Here is a 22,217-nt window from a genome sequence, read left to right on the forward strand (position 1 = left end):
CAAAGGTGTTCTATAGCTTTGAGGTCAGGACTCTGTGCAGAGTCCTTTTGGGGGGTACAAAAGTGTGTTTGATGGAGCGCAAAAACGGTAAATTATTTTTTATAGTTCTTTTTTGTCTTTTTTATATATTCTTCTATATTTATAATTAGTTTTTTTTGTGATTGTCTACTACTGAATTTTTACTGCTTTTATTTTGTATGCTTTTTATTTATTTATTTTTTTTCATGTTCGAAATAAAGCAAAACTAATTAACTAACCTCATCTTTTAGGTTTGACCAAAAAAATTGGGTAATGTACAGGCCCGGACTGGGACAAAAAATAGGCCCGGGCATTTTAGACAGAGCAGCCAACCTTTCCAGGGACCGGGGAGGGGGGGTTCGGTAGACATTAGCGGGGTGGCTGGTGTTGGTCCTCCACACTGTAATGTGCAAGGACACTGTGATATAAAGGGAACTGCATTAAAAAGGGGCACTGCAATGATTACAGTGCCCTTTTACAGGGCAGTCTCCTTTATATTATGTGTCCCAGTCCTATTGTGGCCATGCCAGTACTGTCTGTCTCCTATTGTGTCCATGGCCCAGTGACACTGACCTGCTCTCTGGCGGTGCGGTAGGGCATGTCTCTTTCTCTGGTGGTGTGGTACAGCGTGGCTCCCTCTGGTGCTGCGGGTACATGATGTCCCTCTAGTTTCTTCTGATTGGCCTTCTGTTTTGACCAATGGGGAGAGAAAACAACCATACAGGAATGCCTTCTCTTCCCCTGCTGCCGACGTGAGAAGGGGAGGGGGAGCGAGGGGGGAATAGTGACAGCAGCAGCTTTCCCCACCGTGCGGACGCCCATGGCTGGAGGAGGAGAGCGAAAGTGTCAGCGCGGCGCTGAGGCTGAGCTGTGTGTGAGAGAGACACACAGCACAGCCCATGCAGCCGCCAGTTCCGCATGACACAGGCACGGCCGTATGGCGGTAGGCGAGCGGCGGCCGTGGCCTGTGTTACCCAGGATCAGGCCGCGGCCGCCGCTTACCTCCCGCTGTGCGGCCTGATCATCAACAGGCCACGGGCGGCCCCGGCCCACCGGGCAAATGCCCGGTCTGCCCTATGGCCAGTCCGGGCCTGGTAATGTATTTGCGTTTGTGTGCCCCAAAAGTGTATTTTTCACAAAAAAAACTAACATTATTGTATTCTCCAGGGTCTTTGAAAAATATATTTGGGGGTTTTAACTAATCTGCATCCGTGTGCAAAAAAAAGCAAAACGGCGTTAAGGGGTTAAAGAGACCCTGTCATCGGGAAAAAAATGCTAACAATATAAATTACAGGCAGGTTCGATTGTCTGGCACGTAGCTGTAGCCACCTCCGATACCTTGCTGCAAAATGAAATCACATCAAAGATTATGTAAACGCAAAAAGCTGCAATAACACCTCAAAATATGAGCTCACTGAACACACACTATAATTTCCCTTTAAGGAACAAAAAAGATATCCGCGACACCCAGCGAAATAAGCACACTGCGCGTCCGGACCTGAAAGGATACTGATCCAGCAGCTCCTTCTGGTCCATGTTTTTCACGGTCTCTATGAGCCTCTCCAGGCCCTGAATCCAGCACTGGGCCTCCTCCGGGGTATTCGCAATGAGGTCCAGGTTCCCCCGTCGGCCGTGGAAAACGATGGTAAAGCAAAGTTCCGGCTGGAACTCATCCGCAATGCTCTGCAGGACCTCAGACTGGTGGCCGTCTCGGACGGTCTCGATGTCGCTGATGGAAACTGCAAGTAAAATACAATATGGTTACACCTAGATGGAAAGACAGGTGTTCATTAACCGCTTCAGCCCCGGAAGATTTTACCCCCTTCCTGACCAGAGCGCTTTTTGTGATTCTGCACTGCGTCGCTTTAACTGACAATTGCGCGGTCGTGGCGCTGTTACACCCAAACAAAATTGACGTCCTTTTTTTCCCACAAATAGAGATTTCTTTTAGTGCTATTTGACCACCTCTGCAGTTTTTATTTTTTTGCGCTATAAACAAAAAAAGAGCGACAATTTTGAAAAAGAAGCATTATTTTTAACTTTTTGCTATAATAAATACCCCCAAAAAATATATATAAAATATTTTTTTTTTCTCAGTTTAGGCCGAAATGTATTGTTCTATATATTTTTGGTAAAAAAAAACAAAAAAAAACACAATAAGCTAGCCCTGCCAATTAAAGGGGACGTACAGGTACGCCCATTTGCCCACCGCTGCCATTTTGCGGACGTATATATCGTGCGCAACTGTCAGCAATTGGTTAAGAGGAACACCATAATTTTTTTTTTTGTTAGTCTTCATCATCTCTTGCATACATTTCTGGTATTTAACCCTTTTGCTGCCAGAGACATTCTTGTGTTTTATCCACAATTTTAGGCCAGAAGATTTGTTAAAACTCCTAAACATTACATACATATATATTTATTATTATTATTATACACAATTTATATAGCGCCAACAGTAGCAGCGCTTTACAATGTATAGGGGGGACAACACAATTACAGTACAGTTCAATACAGAAAGGACAGGAGGGCCCGGCGCGTAGAGCTTACATTCTGTATTCTGCTACATATTTTTCGTGGGGCAGGGAGTTCCAGAGGATGGGAGAGGCTCTGGAGAAGTCTCGAAGGTGAGCATGAGAGGAGGTAACAAGGGAGCTAGAGAGCAGGAGGTCCTGGGAGGAGCGGAGGGGACGATTTGGGCCTGGACCATTCTGACAAGAGGGAAGGCATGGATCCTGTGTCTCTGCAAAACATGGACAAGGATCCATGTCTTTCCCTAGTAAAAGCACTTCCCCCACTGTAATAAAACACAGCATAGACACACAGTTAACGCTTTGATCGCCCCTGATGTTAACCTAGGGTTGCCACCTGTCTGGGATTCACCCGGACAGTCTGGGTTTTTGAATCATGTGTCCGAGTTTTAGGCGGACTGCAACCCGGATACACTATTCAGACTGGGCTGTGGCTTCCTAAGTAACCAAGATAGTCACACACAAATCCGTTGCCACCCGGAAGCTGCGTGCAGCTGTCTAGGTGTAGGTTCGGCATCACTGGTTGGGGTCGGCAGGGTGATGATGTCAGCGACAGCAGTATGGCCACACCCACTGTTTGCTGGAAATTAGATTGTTTTCATTTTTTTTATTGGCTATGTTTTATAGCAGAAAGTAAAAAATAATGCTTTTTTTTGTCAGCCTTTTTTTGTTTATAGCGCAATAAATAAAAACCACAGAGGTGATCAAATACCACCAAAAGAAAGCTCTATTTGTGGGGAAAAAGGACATAAATTTTATTTGGGTACAACGTCGCACGACTGTGCAATAGTCAGTTAAAGTAACTGAAAAATGGCCTGGTCATGAAAGGGGGTAAATCTTCCGGAGGTCACATGGTTAACATTGTGTGCACCGGTGAAATGGCGACAAACTTCGGTATACTATTTTTTCCATAGGTGACTTTGCAGGTCATCAGTTTAGAGCTAACCGTGAATAGTGGCCCTAGAGTTATTGCTTTCAGTTCAGGAAAATGTACCATATATATAGCTTAGGAACCCGCCTCGACACATGCACTAACGATTAGACATGTGCATTCGTTTTCGTCCGAATGCATTTTCGTCCGAATTTCAGCTATTTTCGTTTTCGTTTTGACAAACGATAACGAAAGCACAAAATCCGAAAAACGAAAGATCCGACATAAATAAATGCTTTATTTTCGTTTTCATTGTTACAACAGTTCGATATAGAATAGGAGATTCGACATGACTCTGACAACAATCTGTGTCTATAGAACCTGTGGTCGAATGTGCTTAACCTTACCTCTATTAGTCCAAGATTATATAGAGAAAATATTCGACAGAGAAAAAAGATTTGACAGAGAGAAAAGATTCTGCAAGTTATTGTCCTAAAAAGTGTTTGGGGACCCGGGTCCTGCCCCAGGGGACATGTATCAATGCAAAAAAAAGTTTTAAAAACGGCGTTTTTTCGGGAGCAGTGATTTTAATAATGATTAAAGTGAAACAATAAAAGTGTAATATTCCTTTAAATTTCGTAGGGGGGGGGTTGTCTATAGTATGCCTGTGAAGGGGCGCATGTTTCCCGTGCTTAGAATTGTCCCTGCACAAAGTGTCATTTATGCAGGAAAAAAAGTCCTTTAAAATCACTCGCAGCTATTATGAATTGTCGGCTCCGTAATACAGAGAACACTCATTGAAAGTCATTGATAAAAAAAAAATTAAAAAATTAAAAAAAAAGCGTGGGGGTCCCCCAAATTCAATTACCAGGCCCTTCAGGTCTGGTATGGATATTAAGGGGAACCCTGCCTCAAATTTAAGAAAAAATTTGACGTGGGGTTCCCCCTAAATATCCATAACCAGACCCTTCAGGTCTGGTATGGATATTAAGGGGAACCCCGCATCAAATTTAAAAAAAATTGACGTGGGGTTCCCCCTAAAAATCCATACCAGACCCTTTATCCGAGCACGCAACCTGGCAGGCTGCAGGAAAAGAGGGGGGGACGAGAGAGCGGCCCCCCCTCCCTCCTGAACCGTACCAGGCCACATGCCCTCAACATTGGGAGGATGCTTTGGGGGTCTGTGACCCCTCAAAGCACCTTGTCCCCCCAGATCCCGCCCCCCCCTGTTTGAAATGGTAAGGGGGTACAAAAGTACCCCTACCATTTCACAAAGAAAGTGTAAAAAATGGTTAAATAAAACAAACACACTTTTGAAAAATTCCTTTATTAAAAATAAAAAAATAAAAAAAAGATTCCAGCGGTGATAATCCACTCTTGCTATCCAGCGACGGACGGTCATCTCTCCAGCGATGTCTCATGTCATCCAGCGCAGCGAATACATCCTTCTTCTGTCTCCTCCACGGAGACACTGCAGGCATTCCGGCGGCTGACGTTTCTTATATACGGAGGGCGGGGCCACCCGTCACCTGACCCCGCCCCCTCTGACGCAAGGGGAAACCCGGGGTTCCCTGTGACGTAGGGGTGACCCGCACCCCTCTGATGTAACCCAGGCAGGTTTCCGTTACATCAGAGGGGGCGGGGTCACCCATACGTCACGGGGGAACCCCGGGTTTCCCCTTGCGTCGGAGGGGGGTGGGGTCAGGTGACGGGTGGCCCCGCCCTCCGTATATAAGAAACGTCAGCCGCCGGAATGCCTGCAGTGTCTCCGTGGAGGAGACAGAAGAAGGATGGAGGATCGCTGCGCTGGATGAGATGAGACATCGCTGGAGAGATGATCGTCCGTCGCTGGATAGCAAGAGTGGATTACCGCCGCTGGAATCTTTTTTTTTTTTTTAATAAAGGAATTTTTCAAAAGTGTGTTTGTTTTATTTAACCATTTTTTACACTTTCTTTGTGAAATGGTAGGGGTACTTTTGTACCCCCTTACCATTTCAAACAGGGGGGGGGGCCGGGATCTGGGGGTCCCCTTGTTAAAGGGGGCTTCCAGATTCTGATAAGCCCCCCGCCCGCAGACCTCCACAACCACCGGCCAGGGTTGTGGGGATGAGGCCCTTGTCCTCATCAACATGGGGACAAGGTGCTTTGAGGGGTCACGGACCCCCAAAGCATCCTCCCAATGTTGAGGGCATGTGGCTTGGTACGGTTCAGGAGGGAGGGGGGCCGCTCTCTCGTCCCCCCCTCTTTTCCTGCGGCCTGCCAGGTTGCGTGCTCGGATAAAGGGTCTGGTATGGATTTTTAGGGGGAACCCCACGTCAATTTTTTTTTTAATTTGATGCGGGGTTCCCCTTAATATCCATACCAGACCTGAAGGGTCTGGTTATGGATATTTAGGGGGAACCCCACGTCAAATTTTTTCTTAAATTTGAGGCAGGGTTCCCCTTAATATCCATACCAGACCTGAAGGGCCTGGTAATTGAATTTGGGGGACCCCCACGCTTTTTTATTTATTTATTTTTTTATTTTTTTATCAATGACTTTCAATGAGTGTTCTCTGTATTACGGAGCCGACAATTCATAATAGCTGCGAGTGATTTTAAAGGACTTTTTTTCCTGCATAAATGACACTTTGTGCAGGGACAGTTCTAAGCACGGGAAACATGCGCCCCTTCACAGGCATACTATAGACAACCCCCCCCCCCTACGAAATTTAAAGGAATATTACACTTTTATTGTTTCACTTTAATCATTATTAAAATCACTGCTCCCGAAAAAACGGCCGTTTTTAAAACTTTTTTTTGCATTGATACATGTCCCCTGGGGCAGGACCCAGGTCCCCAAACACTTTTTAGGACAGTAACTTGCAAATTAGCCTTTAAAATTAGCACTTTAGATTTTGAACGTTGGAGTCCCATAGACTTTAATAGGGTTCTAAAGTATGCTATATAGTTAGCTCCGTCGAATCTTCTTTATACATTCGACAGACACCATAAGCCTTCCAAGACAGATTCGACCGTAATTCATGTGGATTTTCAGACGAATGCAATTTTTGAACGAAAAACGAAATAAATAAAAACGAATTTCGGGAGTAACTAAATAAATTAAGTTTTCGGACGAAAACGAAATTCCGAAACGAAATATTTTACTCTGCACATGTCTACTAACGATTATGTACGGGGGTGGAGCTAAAACTTTTTTTTGGGGGGGGGGGATGCTTGGGTATAACTTTAATTTTATACACTTTTTAAACATTTTCATAACATACAGGACAATAAGTCTCCTGTGTGATGATTTTTTTAGTGACAGGTTCTCTTTATTGAGACATCAGGGGTCTAAAAGATAGAGAAGAAGTTACAGTGGCGGCCCCTGCATTGTGGGCACACGGGCACCGCCTCACCCGCCGCCTCCGCCGCCTCCGCCGCCTCCGCCGCCCTCCCTATTCATGTGCCCGGTCCCTTTCAGGACGCCGAACACATGAAATACTATGGCGGGGATAGGCGGGGGTGTGTATTTTGAAGCACGTGATTAGAGCCAGAGGCTCTAATAGGCTTCAAAATAGGGTGGGCTCGGGGCGCAACGTTCCTCCCTGCCAATCAGCAGGCAGGTCAGTGAGACCTGTCTCCCAATTGGCCAAAGCATTAGGCGATCCTATTGGATGCATAACGCTTTGGCAGAAGAGGACACATGGCGGTGGAAGAGAATGCAGAGCCGCCGACAAGGAGAGCCCCATCACTCCAGGAGAGGAGCAGTAAGTGCTGCAGGACTGGAAGGTTGGGAGGGGGGGTTAGTGAAGTGATGGCTGCATTTGACAGGCACAAGTGGCTGCATATGATGCGCACAAGTGGCTGCATTTACTGGGCACAAGTGGCTGCATTTGATGGGCAAAAGTGGCTGCATATGACGGGCACAAGTGGCTGCATTTACTGGGCACAAGTGGCTGTATATGATGGGCACAAGTGGCTGCATTTGATTGGCACAAGTGGCTGCATTTACTGGGCACAAGTGGCTGCATATGAGGGGCACAAGTGGCTGCATTTGACAGGCACAAGTGGCTGTATATGATGGGCACAAGTGGCTGCATTTACTGAGCACAAGTGGCTGCATTTGATGGGCAAAAGTGGCTGCATATGATGGGCAAAAGTGGCTGCATTTACTGGGCACAAGTGGCTGTATATGATGGGCACAGGTGGCTGCATTTGATTGGCACAAATGGCTGCATTTACTGGGCACAAGTGGCTGCATATGAGGGGCACAAGGGCTGCATTTGATTGGCACAAGTGGCTGCATTTCATGGGCACAGTGGTTGTGTTTGATGGGCACAAGTGGCTGCATTTCATGGGCAAAAGTGGCTGCATATGATGGGCAAAAGTGGCTGCATTTACTGGGCACAAGTGGCTGTATATGATGGGCACAGGTGGCTGCATTTGATTGGCACAGGGGACTGCATTTACTGGGCACAAGTGGCTGCATATGAGGGGCACAAGGGCTGCATTTGATTGGCACAAGTGGCTGCATTTCATGGGCACAGTGGCTGTGTTTGATGGGCACAATGGCTGCATTTGATGGGGGGGGGTTCAGTATTTTTCAGCACCAGCCGTCTCACCTGCCCTCCAACAAAGCCAATTTGTGTATTTTATATTTTCCTGGAGTTCAGGTTTCTAACAATGCCAGCAGTTTTTTTCCCTAGAGGGAGATAAAATAACAGCTTCCGGGCTTGCCGTTCCTGTGTGATTCACATGCCATTTGGGTGCGATTTCCATCCATTCATTTGAATAGGCTGAAATAGCGCCAGACTGCACCAAAAGTTGTGTATGCACTACTTTAAAAACACACAACTGGGTCACACGGAACTACAGTACTATCCGGACCTGGAGCAAAAGCACTCACCTGCATTTGGAGTGTCATTAACTTAACATTGACACCCACTGCAGAGCGCAACAGGGCTTCCTGCGCGGCGTTCTGGTGTAAACAGGTCCCTATAAGTGTCTTCATTTTTTGGCACCCTGAAAAAATTTGGTTTACAGCACTACTTCATAGAGCTCTCATATATTGCACACAGGTTGGGTTCCTCTGCACAGCAATGAGAATCCTCACCCACCTGTCCATCTATAGTCTATTACAAGTGCAGCTGTCATGTAAAATGAAACCCGGAGACATAAATGCAATAGGTCAATATTTCTTTAAATAGATAACAGAAGTGACGCAGAGCGCGAGCAATGTCTGACTCTACAGAATCAGAAATGCCCGTGTGCTGCCAGCCAAGCAGCTCAATAAAACTGGGTACTGTATGCTCCAGACACAGATACAAAAGCACCATTTACTGCAGTTACTTAAGCATTAAAAGTAGTATAATCTGACTTATCAGCATCTTCTATTCCCCTGTACAGTAGCCACTTCAGCACCAGAAGATTTACCCCCCTTCATGACCAGGCCATTTTTTGCGATACAGCAGGGCATTACTATAAATGACAATTGCGCGGTTGTGCGAAGCTGTGCCCAAATAAAATGTATGCTCCCCCCCCCCCCCCCCCACAAATAGAGCTTGCTTTTAGTGGCATTTCATCACCTCTGCATTTTTTATTTTTTACTTCCTGCTATAAAACATATCCAATAAAAAAATAAAAATAATAATAATCAAATTTCTTCAAGAATTTAGGCCAATATTATTATTATTATTCACGATTTATATAGCGCCAACAGTTTGTGCAGAGCTTTACAATGTAGAGGGGGGGGGGGACAGTACAAATACAGTACAGTTCAATACAGAAGGGACAGGAGGGCCCGGCTCGTAGAGCTTACATTCTGTATTCTGCTACATATTTTTTGTAAAAATAATCCCAATAAGCGTATATTGATTGGTGTGCGCAATCTGACTTGTTTATATAGGCAAACTGCCATTCTGCCTGTGTACTGAATGGTCGGTGGGTGCCGGCGGACACCCAGCCTGCTGTACCCGCCGATCAGCTCCTGCTGTGTATAATCGAAGCGGGTACAGTGGGCTGGATGTCCGCCTCCACCTGCCGGTCATTCAGTACACAGGCAGAATGGCAGTTTGCCTATATAAACAAGTCAGACTGCCGTTTTCACAGGAGGGAGGGCATGGATCCTGTGTTCCTGCAAAGCAGGGACACAGATCCATGCCTTCCCCTAGTAAAAGCACCTCCCACAGTACACAAAAATCACTAGCTAGGCCTTTCCTGTAGGTAAAAGTCCCCAATTTGACTATACAACCACTTTAAGCAGGCCAACCACTTGGGCTGTAACATCCCCCTAGCCAGGTAGAGCATCAATCCCTTCGTACAGTGTCTGGAACTACCTTGACTTCAGAGGTCTCTTAAGATTAAAGAGGAAGTAAACCCTGATGGGTTTACTTCTTCTTTGCCTCCCTGCAAAGGTAAAGCATAATGGACTACTATGCATCGCATAGTAGTCCATTATATGTCACTTACCTGACACAGGAGCCAGCGAAGTCACCGCTGTCCCCTGTAGTTCCGAGCGTCCATTTTCTTGGTGGGTCTCCGTGGGTCTCGCTGCTCAGGCGCTGTGATTTGCCGGAGCAGCGATGACGTCACTCCCGCGCATGCGCACGGGAGCCGATACTCTCGGCATATCGCCGCGATCTGCGGCTTACCCAGTGCGCCTGCGCGTCGCTGTCTACGGCGCATGCGCCGTAGACAGCGGTGGCTGTCTTCAGGTAAATATTTCCTAAACCGTATAGGTTTAAGAGATATTTCTTGGACCTACAGGTAAGCCTAAGGCCCCTTTCACACATGCGGACAGTATGTCCGTATTTCCTCCATCCATTTGCAGATGAAATACGGACATACATGCATCCCTATGGGATAGCGGGTGTCTGCGGCTGAACATCCCCAGACACCCGCTATTGTCCGCCTCCGCTATGCAGACGGAGGAAAATCCTATTTTTCTATCCGTCTGCAGAGCGGATCGGATGAACATGGACAGACGGTCCGTTCTCATCCGATTCCCATAGAGGAGAGCTGACAGGGCGGTCCCTGCACAGTGTGCGGAGACCGCCCTGTCCGCCGCCGGCTCAGAAAATCAGGTCCCCAAACTTTGGAGACCTAGTGTTCTGTGCAGTTACTGTGTAAATCTCAGGACTGGATGGACAGCAATACAAATCTTTTGGCAGATTATATAGCTCCCTTATATGCATTTCAACTGCTTACTGATTGCCTGGATTTCATCTTAAGTTTTTTTTTTACTGCAGCACACACAGCCCCCCCACCCCACCCCCACCCCTTCTATTACTGGAAATGCAACGTCTTGCACACTCCTCAGAAGTCAATATTTCATGCATTGGGGACGGCGTGTAATGCGAGTGCTGTCTAGCTGCCAGAAAGCAGTTCATCTCTCAGGATTTCCAGACTAACGATCAGCAATGAACTTCATCCAAGTGGAGGATCATTAGCAAAGCCAAGGGACCAGCAATATCATAGAGCTGCTTGTAGTCTCACCGGGCCGCTTGTATCAAAGTGTCAGTGCTAATAACTGTCTGTATTGCCCCCAAAGCCTACAATCCGAATTGAACATACCCTGGAAAATGACAGTTGGAATCTGCTAGTTGGACTGTGATTGGGGATCAGAAGCAATCACCCTAATAAGCCTTTGATAAGCTGTAATATCCCTTTGGTTGGAGTTGGTTAGCTGTGAGCAGCACAAATTGTTATATATTTCCAGCGTTGTGTTCAATTACACTAGATGTCCCCAAAATTATTATTGACCCCTTTATGAAGTTTCAGATTGTTCATTGTCCCCTCCCAAACATTTGTTTACATTAAAATAATTTAATAAATATTACTTTATAACCACTTCAGCCCCGAAAGAATTTACCCCCTTCCTGACCAGAGCACTTTTTGCGATTCGGCACTGCGACAGTTTAACTGACAATTGCGCGGTCATGCGACATGGCTCTCAAACAAAATTGACGTCTTTTTTTTCCCACAAATAGAGCTTTCTTTTGGTGGTATTTGATCACCTCTGTGGTTTTTATTTTTTTATTAAACAAAATAAGAGTGACAATTTTGAAAAAAAACGCATTATTTTTTACTTTTTGCTATAATAAATATCCCCCAAAAATATATTAAAAATTTTTTTTTCCTCAGTTTAAACTGATACGTATTCTTCTACATATTTTTGGAACAAAAAAATCGCAATAAGCGTTTATTGATTGGTTTGCGCAAAAGAAAAAGAAAAAAAACGCATTCTTTTTTACATTTTGCTATAATAAATATCCCCCAAAAATACATAAAAAAACTTTTTTTTTCCTCAGTTTAGGCCGATATGTATTCTTCTACATATTTTTGGTAAAAAAAATAGCAATAAGCGATTATTGATTGGTTTGTGCAAAAGTCATAGCATTTACAAAACAGGGGATAGTTTATGGCATTTTTATTAATATATATATATATATATATATATATATATATATATATATATATATATACCGTATATATATATATATATATATATATATATATATATATATATATATATATATATATATATATATATGTGTGTTTTTTTTAAATGGCGGAGATCAGTGATTTTTATAGTGACTGCGACATTATGACGGACACATCGGACATTTTTGACACATTTTTGGGGCCATTGTCATTTATACAGCATTCAGTGCTATACAAATGCACTGATTCCCGTGTAAATGACACTGGCACTGAAGGGGTTAACCACTAGGGGGCAGTGTAGGGGTTAAGTGTGTCCTAGGGGGGTGTTTCTAACTGTGGGAGGGCGTGGCTACGTGTGACACATCACTGATCTCTGATCCCGATGACAGGGAGCAGAGATCAGTGACATTGTCACTAGGCAGAATGGGGAGATGCTTGTTTACATTAGCATCTCCCCGTTCTTCCTCTCCAGGAGACGATCGCGGGTATCCCTGCAATGTTCGAGTCTGCGGGACCTGCGACCCGACTCATGGAGCTTGCCGCTGGACGCCTCTTAAAGGGCAATGTACAGGTACATGATTCTGCCTGTACGAGCCCTTCTGCCGACGTGAGGTGGTCGGCAAGCGGTTAACATACAGGGATATACAATGTAATGCTGACATATAATCACACACATAGGTTGATGGACTTGTGTCTTTTTTCGACCTCACCTAATATGTAACTTTAAATAAAAGTGCTTGAATATTAGTAATATTGATAATAATAGATCACAATAATCTTGTAAACACTGTCAACATTCCCTCGTGTAATCAGTAGCTCCCATTATGTTGCAATGCAAAAAAAAAATCGTAAATACTCAGCACTTCACTCTTTGGCACAACTCCTATCACCATGGGCGTACTTACTGGCTTTTAAAAAGAGTTTAAGGTGGGTGTACTCACTGTCTCTCCAACAGAGTTTGAGGTAGGTGTACTCACTGGCTCTTAAGTAGAGTTTTGGATTGGAGGTACTCACTAGTTCCTCGATAAAGTTTGAAATGGGTGCGCTCACTGGTTCTTTAACAAAGTTTGAGAACACCCACCTCAAATTTTGTTTAACAACAAACTTAGTTAAAGACCGCATTTAACTATGCCATACGATTGGTGGCTTGCTTTATTCTCCAGCCATGGTCTTGACTCCCAAGGGTTGATGGGACTATCAAAGGTTTTAAGAAAATGTCTGGGAGTCAGTAAATGCCTGGTGGTCTCCAACAGTGTTTGAGGTAGGGAAGTATGCTCAGTATGAGTAGTGAACATGTACATACAGTATATCCTTCCCAGTATGGGGAGGAAGGTCACAGACACACCTCAAAGAACACAAGGTCGCTCTTAATGGCAGTGGACCATTCAACCCTGGATAACACTGTCTCGTTGCTATCCACCTCACTTTCAGGACTAGGGTCTAGATAGGGTTGCCACCTTTTCTTCAAGTCAAACCTGAACACTTTAGCAGCGTACACCAATATTTTTTTCTAGTAGAAGTTATACATATATATTGCAATTAAATAACATTTCTAATCAAATGAAATTAATCACAAGAGTCCCCATTTCACAAGAGTCCACAGAGTTCCTCTTTTACATCTGAACTCACGGAGTTCCCTTACACTGTAAGGGGGAACTCTGCAGACTCTGATGTAAGGGAGAACTCTGGAGACTCTGACATAAGGAACGCTCTGGGAACCCTGATCTAAGGGGGAACACTGAGAACTCTGATGTACGGAGAGGACTCTGATGTAAGGGGGGACACTGTGCCCTCTGGTGTAAAGGGGAACTCTGATGCAAGGGGTGCTCTGAGAACCCTGATTTACCTTAGTGTACTCACTCAGAGGCAGGAAAGAGAAGGAGGGAGACTTCAGTCACAGACAGGGATGGATGGTGAGCTCACTCACCCCTTGGCAGCTGGCACCTCTCATCCAGATGTAGCTGAGGCTGCTGGACTTCAAATTTCTGGCCCCCGCTTTCCTTTTCTGAGGCACAGTACTGGGGATTGGAGTGTGGGCAGACACAGAGGGGTAGGGGTGAGAGGAAGAGGAGCAGATTGAGCCCTCTCTCCTCTCCTCTCTGTGTGGGGGAGGGGTAATTGTTAATGATGGCTTTGGGCAGTGTGAAAGAGAGTGTAACAGACACTCTCGGCTTAAACATCTGCAGCCAGCAACCCTGCTGGGAAGCCATAGTCTGGTCTGAATAATGTGTCCGGGTTGCAGGTGGTCTGAAAACCGAACGCATGACTCCAAACCCGAACTGTCCGGGTGAATCACGGACAGGTGGCAACCCTCAGTGTTGAACACTTCAGAGACATGTAAAGATTAATTAACCACATTCGGCCCATCATTTGTTGCAAAACGTATTGAACTTAAGTGTGTCTCTGTGCAGTGCATATTCCCCCCCTGTTAACTGGGCTACCCACCCGGATGTGTTGTCAGCAGCTTCTTCTGAGTGTACCCGTGTCCCCGGAGGCGTTGAGAGCCACCAGCGCAACCGACACCAGCGACGGCCTCTTTGTCCATTGCAGTACGTCCTCCTCTGGAGCGGTTGAACCCCTTTTTATAAGCGCTTACCTTCTTGCCATCTTGTGCGTTTTAGCTATTATCCTTGCATTAAAAATGTTATCATTGCTGCACTTAGATGGCGCTGCTCTCTTTCTTCTTTGTATGTCCACAGAGTCTCTTCTAGCTCTAACCGGAGCGTGCAGCCATCTATAACTAGCGCTATACATTTAGAGACTTTCCATTCATTAACTTTTAACAACTCCTTTTTGAGACTCTGATTGCCCACTGCTCTTTCCATCCAGGTAATTGGTACCCATTACTGTTTGTTTTTTCCTGCTACCCGGGCCCCCCTCCCCTGTAGTGCTACCGGCTTCCCTCCTCTCCCACTGGCAGCTGCTGTGAGCACACTAGGGGATATTTTAGGACGGAGGAAGAAAAGATACAAAAACAACTCTTTCAAAACTGAAGCATAGTAAGCTGTGTTTACCATGCTTCAGTTTGTGAATGAGCAAGAAGCATCTCAGCACAGAGCACTTCCCATTCATTTACTGTCCAGTGCAGCTGAGGCTGCAGAAAAAGGGACTGGGGAATTTCAGTCCTCAGTCCCTTTCTCTGTCTCAAAAGTGAGACATCAGGGGTGTGATGGGCTCCTGATATTTCATCATTCCTGTCAGGGGTGGGCTCAGCCCTTCCTTCTCAGAGCTGGCCGCTCAGCTGTCAGCTAATTGCCAGCTCCTATCGCTCCACAGTTACTCAGCTGTTGATGATATCCTGCTCATCAGTCCTGCCTACTTAAGCCGTCCAGTCCAGACGATCTTTGCCTTCGCCTTGGTGAACATCACAGAGACATTCTCCTCATTCATGTTTAAAGACTTGCTTTGCTGACATCCCTTCTGGCTCCACATCCTGCTTGCTGTTCCACTGCATTGATCCCTGACTTCTGGCTTGGCTGACTATCCATTGCGGTTACTGAACTATGGCTATGTTTTGACTACGTTTGTTCTTTTTACTTTTATTATTAAACAAGTGTGGTTTAACTGTACTACTGTCTCTGTTGTAGACATGTCACTGGAGAAGTGATCGAGGGGGTGTACATCTCACCTAGGTTGCTACACAGTGTGAGATGGTAAATCCAGGATGGATCAGTTTCTCAGCAGCGATATGCTGCTGAGTTGTTATTTAATTTTGCCGGGCCTGGGTTTATATGGAATGGCAGGTAGGTTTGGTAGAGGGACCTGTCATTCCACATCCCCCGATCCAGTTCTGGGTTTGGGATCAGGTGAGCTTGGATCCTAATTAGCCTGGGAAGCTAAAGGCTCTGTAGGGTCTGCAGGTGATTGCTTCTCAGCCAGGGAATGAACAATCTGTGTGTTGAAGGAAGCTGCAAGCACAGCCACTGCTGGAGCCAAAACTCACCCTGCGATATCCAGGCGAAAGACGCTGTGTTTGTAAGTGTCAGATAGGTGAGCAGAACCTGTTAGTAAGCGCCCAGCCGGGCTAGGACTTTTATTTTTGTTGTACTTAGAAAGCACGGTGTTGCTGTATATTTTGTTTGCTGGACTGTTTGTACCACGAATAAACGCCAAGATCTGCTTTATCAAATTCCAAGTCTGCTGTGAACTGTGTCCAAACACACCCTACCCCGGGAAGATCCCTTACAATTGGTGGAGGTAGCGGGCAACGCGGTTGCTAGGGGCAACGGTGTGGACAGACTTGGCTACAGCTGCTGATGTCCTGGGTGAAAGCTGCAACTACACTCCAAAAACAGTCCAGCAACATGGAGGAGATGCTGAAGCAGTTTATGCAAGTGAGTTTGCAACAACAGCAGGCTCAGACAGAGGCCAATAGACGACATGAACAGTCCATGGCTGAACAACAGCAGATGATGGCTGCACAACAGCAGGCGCAGACAGAGGCCAATAGACGACATGAACAGTCCATGGCTGCACAACAGCAGATGATGGCTGCACAACAGCGGATGCATAAGGAAGAGTTGCAAGCTTTGCGCCAAAGCCAACAACAACTTATCGAGCACCTGATAGTAAATCGAGAGGCGCCTGTGGTTGCTAATCCAACCACAATGGAGGGAGCCGCTCCAGAGATTTTTTCTGGGAGAAGGACTGTGCAGAAAGCGCTGCAAAAGATGACTGCTGAGGACGATGTTGAGGCCTATCTAACAGTATTTGAGCGCGTGGCTGAGCGAGAGAAGTTACCAGCCGCTGAGTGGGCAGAGGTAATTGCGCCCTATTTAACAGGTGAACCTCAAAAGGCCTACTATGACCTCAGTGAGCAAGAGGTTAAGGACTATACTCGGCTAAAAGAGGAGATGCTTGCCCGACTAGGAGTTACTACTGCAGTCCGTGCCCGGAGGGTACGCAACTGGAGCTACAGTCTGGACAAATCAGCGAGGTCCCAGATGTATGACCTAATCCATTTGGCAAGAAAGTGGTTGGAGCCAGACACTTCTACTCCTGCACAAATCCTAGAGAAGGTCGTGATGGATCGCTACCTCCGAGCCCTTCCTACTGACTTGCAACGCTGGGTGGGACAAGGTGATCCTAAGAATGCAAACGAACTTGTCAACCTTGTGGAGAGGTTCCAGGCGACTGAGGACTACCTCCGTGATGTTCCTGCAGCATCTTCACCTCCCCGGAGCGCCAGATCTGTGCCGTCAGCTGGTAAGAGACTTCCATCTATTGGGGGAGTGTGGAGGGGTGCTGATGGGGGGAAAAGGGCTCAAGTGGTGTCTCAGGGACAAAAGACTGGTGATGGTCCCGGGTGGCTAAGGGGCTCTGAAAAGGACTCCTTGCCAAAGAGACCAGGCCCTATCCAGTGTTGGAGATGCCATGAGGCGGGACACGTGTCGGCCCATTGCCCTCTTACCTCTGAACCCATGGAATGTGACGCTAGCAGGCGTCAGTCGCTATTTGCGGAACCATCTTGTGCTGCAGTTCCTGGACTAGAGACTGAACCGCAAACCTGCAACATCACAATCAATGACTTTCCTGTTAAAGCGTTAATGGACTCAGGAAGCCTTGTAACCTTGGTGCATGCTAGCCTGGTGACTGGGGACTTAGAGTCTAAAAAGCATATGAGTGTTGTGTGCATACATGGTGATACAAAAGTGTACCCTATAGTGCTGGCTAAAGTCGGGACTGAACAAGGCACAGTACAATATGAAGTGGGTGTGGTTAAAAACCTCATGCATAATGTAATATTGGGGCGCGATTTTCCATTATTCTGGGCTCTTTGGGAAAAAAGAAAAATCCCCAAAAGGAGTGAGGATACCTCTAAGGGGGTTGCCTTGTCCACTGTGAATGATAAAAATGTGCAGGATGAAAATGATTGTTTTCCTTTGCAGGTCCTGGCTGGGGAGGAGGAGGCTCCTCCCACTGAGCAAAATATACTAGACTTAGAGGTGTCTAGCGATAATTTTGGGACTGCACAATTACAGGACCCCACTCTCAAAAATGCGAGGGAGCAGGTTGCTGTTATGAACGGGGTACCTCAGGAACCAGATGCTGAAAAAAGATTTCCACATTTTTCGGTGACTAATGATCTTTTCTATAGAGTCAATAAGGTTAAAGATGAGATTGTGGAACAGCTTCTGGTACCTAAGCCGTACCGGCGTCAGGTGCTTGACATGGCACATAACCATGTTCTTGGGGGACACTTGGGGACTGACAAAACGCGAGAGAGGGTTCTCCAGAGGTTTTTTTGGCCGGCCATATATGATGACATTAAAAAATACTGTGAGTCGTGCCCCACATGTCAGGTTAGTGCCCCAGTGTCACATTTTCGCAGTCCTTTGGTTTCGCTCCCTATTATAGAGGTGCCTTTTGAGCGTATTGCCATGGATTTAGTGGGTCCCATTGTAAAGTCAGCTAGAGGACACCAGTATATTTTGGTAGTCCTGGATTATGCGACCCGCTATCCTGAGGCTGTACCCTTAAGAAACACTGCATCTAAAACAATTGCACGTGAGTTGTTTTATATGTTCTCTAGGACTGGGATCCCCAAAGAAATCCTAACTGACCAAGGTACGCCATTTATGTCGAAAGTAATGAAGGAATTATGCAGACTATTTAAAATCTCACACATCCGTACCTCTGTGTACCACCCCCAGACGGACGGATTGGTGGAGAGATTTAATAAAACTTTGAAACATATGTTGAAGAAAGTGGTGGCAAAAGATGGTCGTGACTGGGATCATTTATTACCCTACCTCATGTTTGCTATTAGGGAGGTGCCCCAAGCGTCCACAGGGTTCTCACCATTCGAGTTGGTCTATGGTCATCACCCTAGGGGTCTACTAGACATTGCAAAAGAGACATGGGAGAATGAGTCCACCCCATACAAGAGTGTTATTGAGCATGTAGCACAAATGCAGGACCGTATAGCCACTGTAATGCCCCTGGTAAGGGAACACCTCCAGAGAGCTCAAGAGGCCCAAAGTAGAATTTACAACCGGTCCGCAAGAATCAGGACATTCAACCCAGGCGATAGGGTCCTTATACTAGTCCCCACTGTTGAGAGTAAATTCTTAGCGAAGTGGCAAGGTCCTTATGAAATTGTTGAAAAGATCAGTGAGGTGAACTACAAGGTGCACCAACCAGGTAGAAGGAAGCCTTTCCAAGTTTATCACATAAACTTGATCAAGCCCTGGAAAGACAGGGAATCCTTGGGGGCGACAAATACTGTTAATAATTTGTCACAACCAATCCCTCCAGTCAAGGTAGGTGATACTCTATCAGTGTCACAGAAACAGGAGGCTCAGGAATTTTTACAGAAAAACAAAAACAAGTTCTCTGACCTCCCAGGGCGTACACACCTCATCCATCATCACATTGAAACTGAGCCTAGAAGCAGAGTAAACCTTAAGCCCTATAGGATACCCGAGGCACGTAGGGAAGCCGTATCTGCCGAGGTAAAACGTATGCTTGCTCTGGGGGTAATTGAGGCAATACAGAATTGGTCTAGACCCCTGACAAGGAAACAGGTTAGAGCTTTCCTGGGTATTACGGGTTATTACCGTAGATTTGTGCCGAACTTTGCCTCAGTTGCTGCTCCGCTAACTGACTTGACAAAGGGCGGAAAGACAGCAATGGTCACGTGGACCCCAGAGGCCGAGGAGGCTTTCCAAAGCCTTAAGTCTGCCTTGTGCCAACCACCTGTGTTAGTCACCCCCGATTTCAAACGAGAATTTCTGGTCCAGACAGATGCCTCTAACACAGGCTTAGGTGCAGTACTCTCACAAGTAGTGAATGGTGAGGAGCATCCGGTGACGTATTTGAGTAGAAAACTAACCCCGGCCGAGAAAAATTATGCCATTGTGGAGCGAGAATGTTTGGCAGTGAAGTGGGCCCTAGAATCTTTAAAGTATTACTTGCTAGGCAGGAAATTCAAGTTGGTGACAGACCATGCCCCCCTAACATGGATGAAGTTAAACAAGGAGAGAAATGCAAGAGTGACTAGATGGTTTCTCTCCCTACAAAACTTTAATTTCACTGTGGAACACAGGCCAGGGAAATTACAGGCAAATGCTGACGCATTGTCAAGGGTAAGTTGTCTGTGGGGACAAAAGGCTCAGCCCTCCGGTCTGAAAAAGAGGGGGGGGATATGTAGACATGTCACTGGAGAAGTGATCGAGGGGGTGTACATCTCACCTAGGTTGCTACACAGTGTGAGATGGTAAATCCAGGATGGATCAGTTTCTCAGCAGCGATATGCTGCTGAGTTGTTATTTAATTTTGCCGGGCCTGGGTTTATATGGAATGGCAGGTAGGTTTGGTAGAGGGACCTGTCATTCCACATCCCCCGATCCAGTTCTGGGTTTGGGATCAGGTGAGCTTGGATCCTAATTAGCCTGGGAAGCTAAAGGCTCTGTAGGGTCTGCAGGTGATTGCTTCTCAGCCAGGGAATGAACAATCTGTGTGTTGAAGGAAGCTGCAAGCACAGCCACTGCTGGAGCCAAAACTCACCCTGCGATATCCAGGCGAAAGACGCTGTGTTTGTAAGTGTCAGATAGGTGAGCAGAACCTGTTAGTAAGCGCCCAGCCGGGCTAGGACTTTTATTTTTGTTGTACTTAGAAAGCACGGTGTTGCTGTATATTTTGTTTGCTGGACTGTTTGTACCACGAATAAACGCCAAGATCTGCTTTATCAAATTCCAAGTCTGCTGTGAACTGTGTCCAAACACACCCTACCCCGGGAAGATCCCTTACACTGTCTGATTTCATGGTTTCTGACAATTTCCTCTAAAGGGGCTCCTTAAAAGAATTTGTAAAAAAATAATAATAACAATATCGTAATAAATGATAAAAAAAATTATAAAAAATATAAAAAAAAGTAATAAAAACAAAAAAACTACTGACACCAGTCTCTGCCCCACCGACACCATCCACCCACTGCTCTATTGACATCCACCTTTGTGCTACTGACAGGATACACTGCAACTAATGACACCTTCCATGTCTTAATTCATTTTAAACTGTTTGGTTATATTAAGCTCCTCAAGGGCGGGGATTGATGTCAATGACTAATTTATGTGCAGTAATGATATGATAGAAAAGCGCGAGAGAGAGAGAGAGAGAAATTAAAGTAAACCTGTGCTGTGTCCATGCAGGGCAAAGCAACTGGTTCATTTAACTGCCAGCCTCTCCTAGTGCTCTGTTTAGCCATTTGAAGGCAGTAGAATACCCATAACTCCCAACTGTCCCTGAATTAGAGCAATGTCCCTCTGTCCCTCTTTCCCCCTCATTTGTCCCTCATTTTGGTCTGATCCATATAGTTGTATATAAAATGCACTTTTTATCTTTCAAAAAGTGTTTCCCAGTTCTAAACCTTTCATGTAAATTAGTAGTGGTAAAAAAAGTCCCTTGTGGATTTATTTAGGCTTTTTTGGTTAATTCATCTTTAAGGGGGTGTGGCAGGGGGCGTGTCGTATGCCTACATGCATTTGATAGTAGGTGTCCCTCATTCCCATCCCAAAATGTTGGGAGTTATAGAATACCCAGTACTTCTAGGTATGGCGATTGTGACTCCCTTTCATTCCTCCCATGTGACAGCCACTGGTGCTTGGTGGTTGGCTTTTAAAGTGGTTGTAAACCCTTAAAATACACTTTAACCTATAGGTAAGCCTAGATTAAGGCTTACCTGTAGGTGCTGCAAATATCTTCTAAACCTACATGGCTTAGGAGATATTTACAATTCCCCGTACGAGGATTCTATCTGCGCATGCGCCGATGTACTCGGCGTATGCGCACTTTAGAAGGTTCACGGCGGGCCGTTTTCATTAAAACTACATGCCGTGACTGGTGGCTCCTGTGCGCACGCGCGGGAGTGACGTCACGGGACTCCGGCCAGTCACAGAGCCGGAGTCCGTGCCCCGGAAAGGAAGAAGGATGCTTCCAGCCGGGGAGGAAATCGGGGACATCGCTGGCTCCTGTGTCAGGTAAGTGACACATAATGGGCTGCTATGCGATGCATAGTAGCCCATTATGCTTTGCCTTTGCAAATCCGCTAGGATGCAAAAGGAGGTCAACTGCAGGTCAAATGTATTCTGAATGATCTCAAAAGTGTCTCCAATTAATGTCAAACTGATGCCTTCCACAAAAGCCCAAAGTAAGGTTACCACCTTTTCTTCAAGTCAAACCCGAACACTTTAGCGGCGCACAGCAATCTTTTTTTTTTTTTTTTACAGCATTTACAATGCAGTACATATATTTTGTGATTAAATAACATTTCTAATCATATGAAGTTAATCACAAGAGTCCCCTCTTACATCAGAGTCCACAGAGTTCCCCTTTTAAACCTGAATCCGCAGAGTTCCCCTTCTACATCTGAAC

The 22,217-nt window shown here is 45.9% G+C and overlaps 1 protein-coding gene across 2 annotated transcripts in view; it reads right to left on the reverse strand.

Moving 5' to 3' along the window:
* The window catches only part of PLCD4 (phospholipase C delta 4), a 149,228-nt gene that overhangs the window by 60,702 nt on the left and 66,309 nt on the right, over nucleotides 1-22,217 (reverse strand). For both annotated transcript variants that reach the window (XM_077447883.1, XM_077447884.1), the window contains one exon: nucleotides 1,529-1,757. In XM_077447883.1, the coding sequence (XP_077304009.1) occupies nucleotides 1,529-1,757 (229 nt within the window). The remainder of the gene's footprint in view (nucleotides 1-1,528; nucleotides 1,758-22,217) is intronic.

This window comes from Lithobates pipiens, unplaced genomic scaffold (genome assembly GCF_037356315.1).
Source record: "Lithobates pipiens isolate NorthernLeopardFrog02 unplaced genomic scaffold, aLitPip1_a1.2 Scaffold_22, whole genome shotgun sequence".
Classification (NCBI taxonomy): domain Eukaryota; kingdom Metazoa; phylum Chordata; class Amphibia; order Anura; family Ranidae; genus Lithobates; species Lithobates pipiens.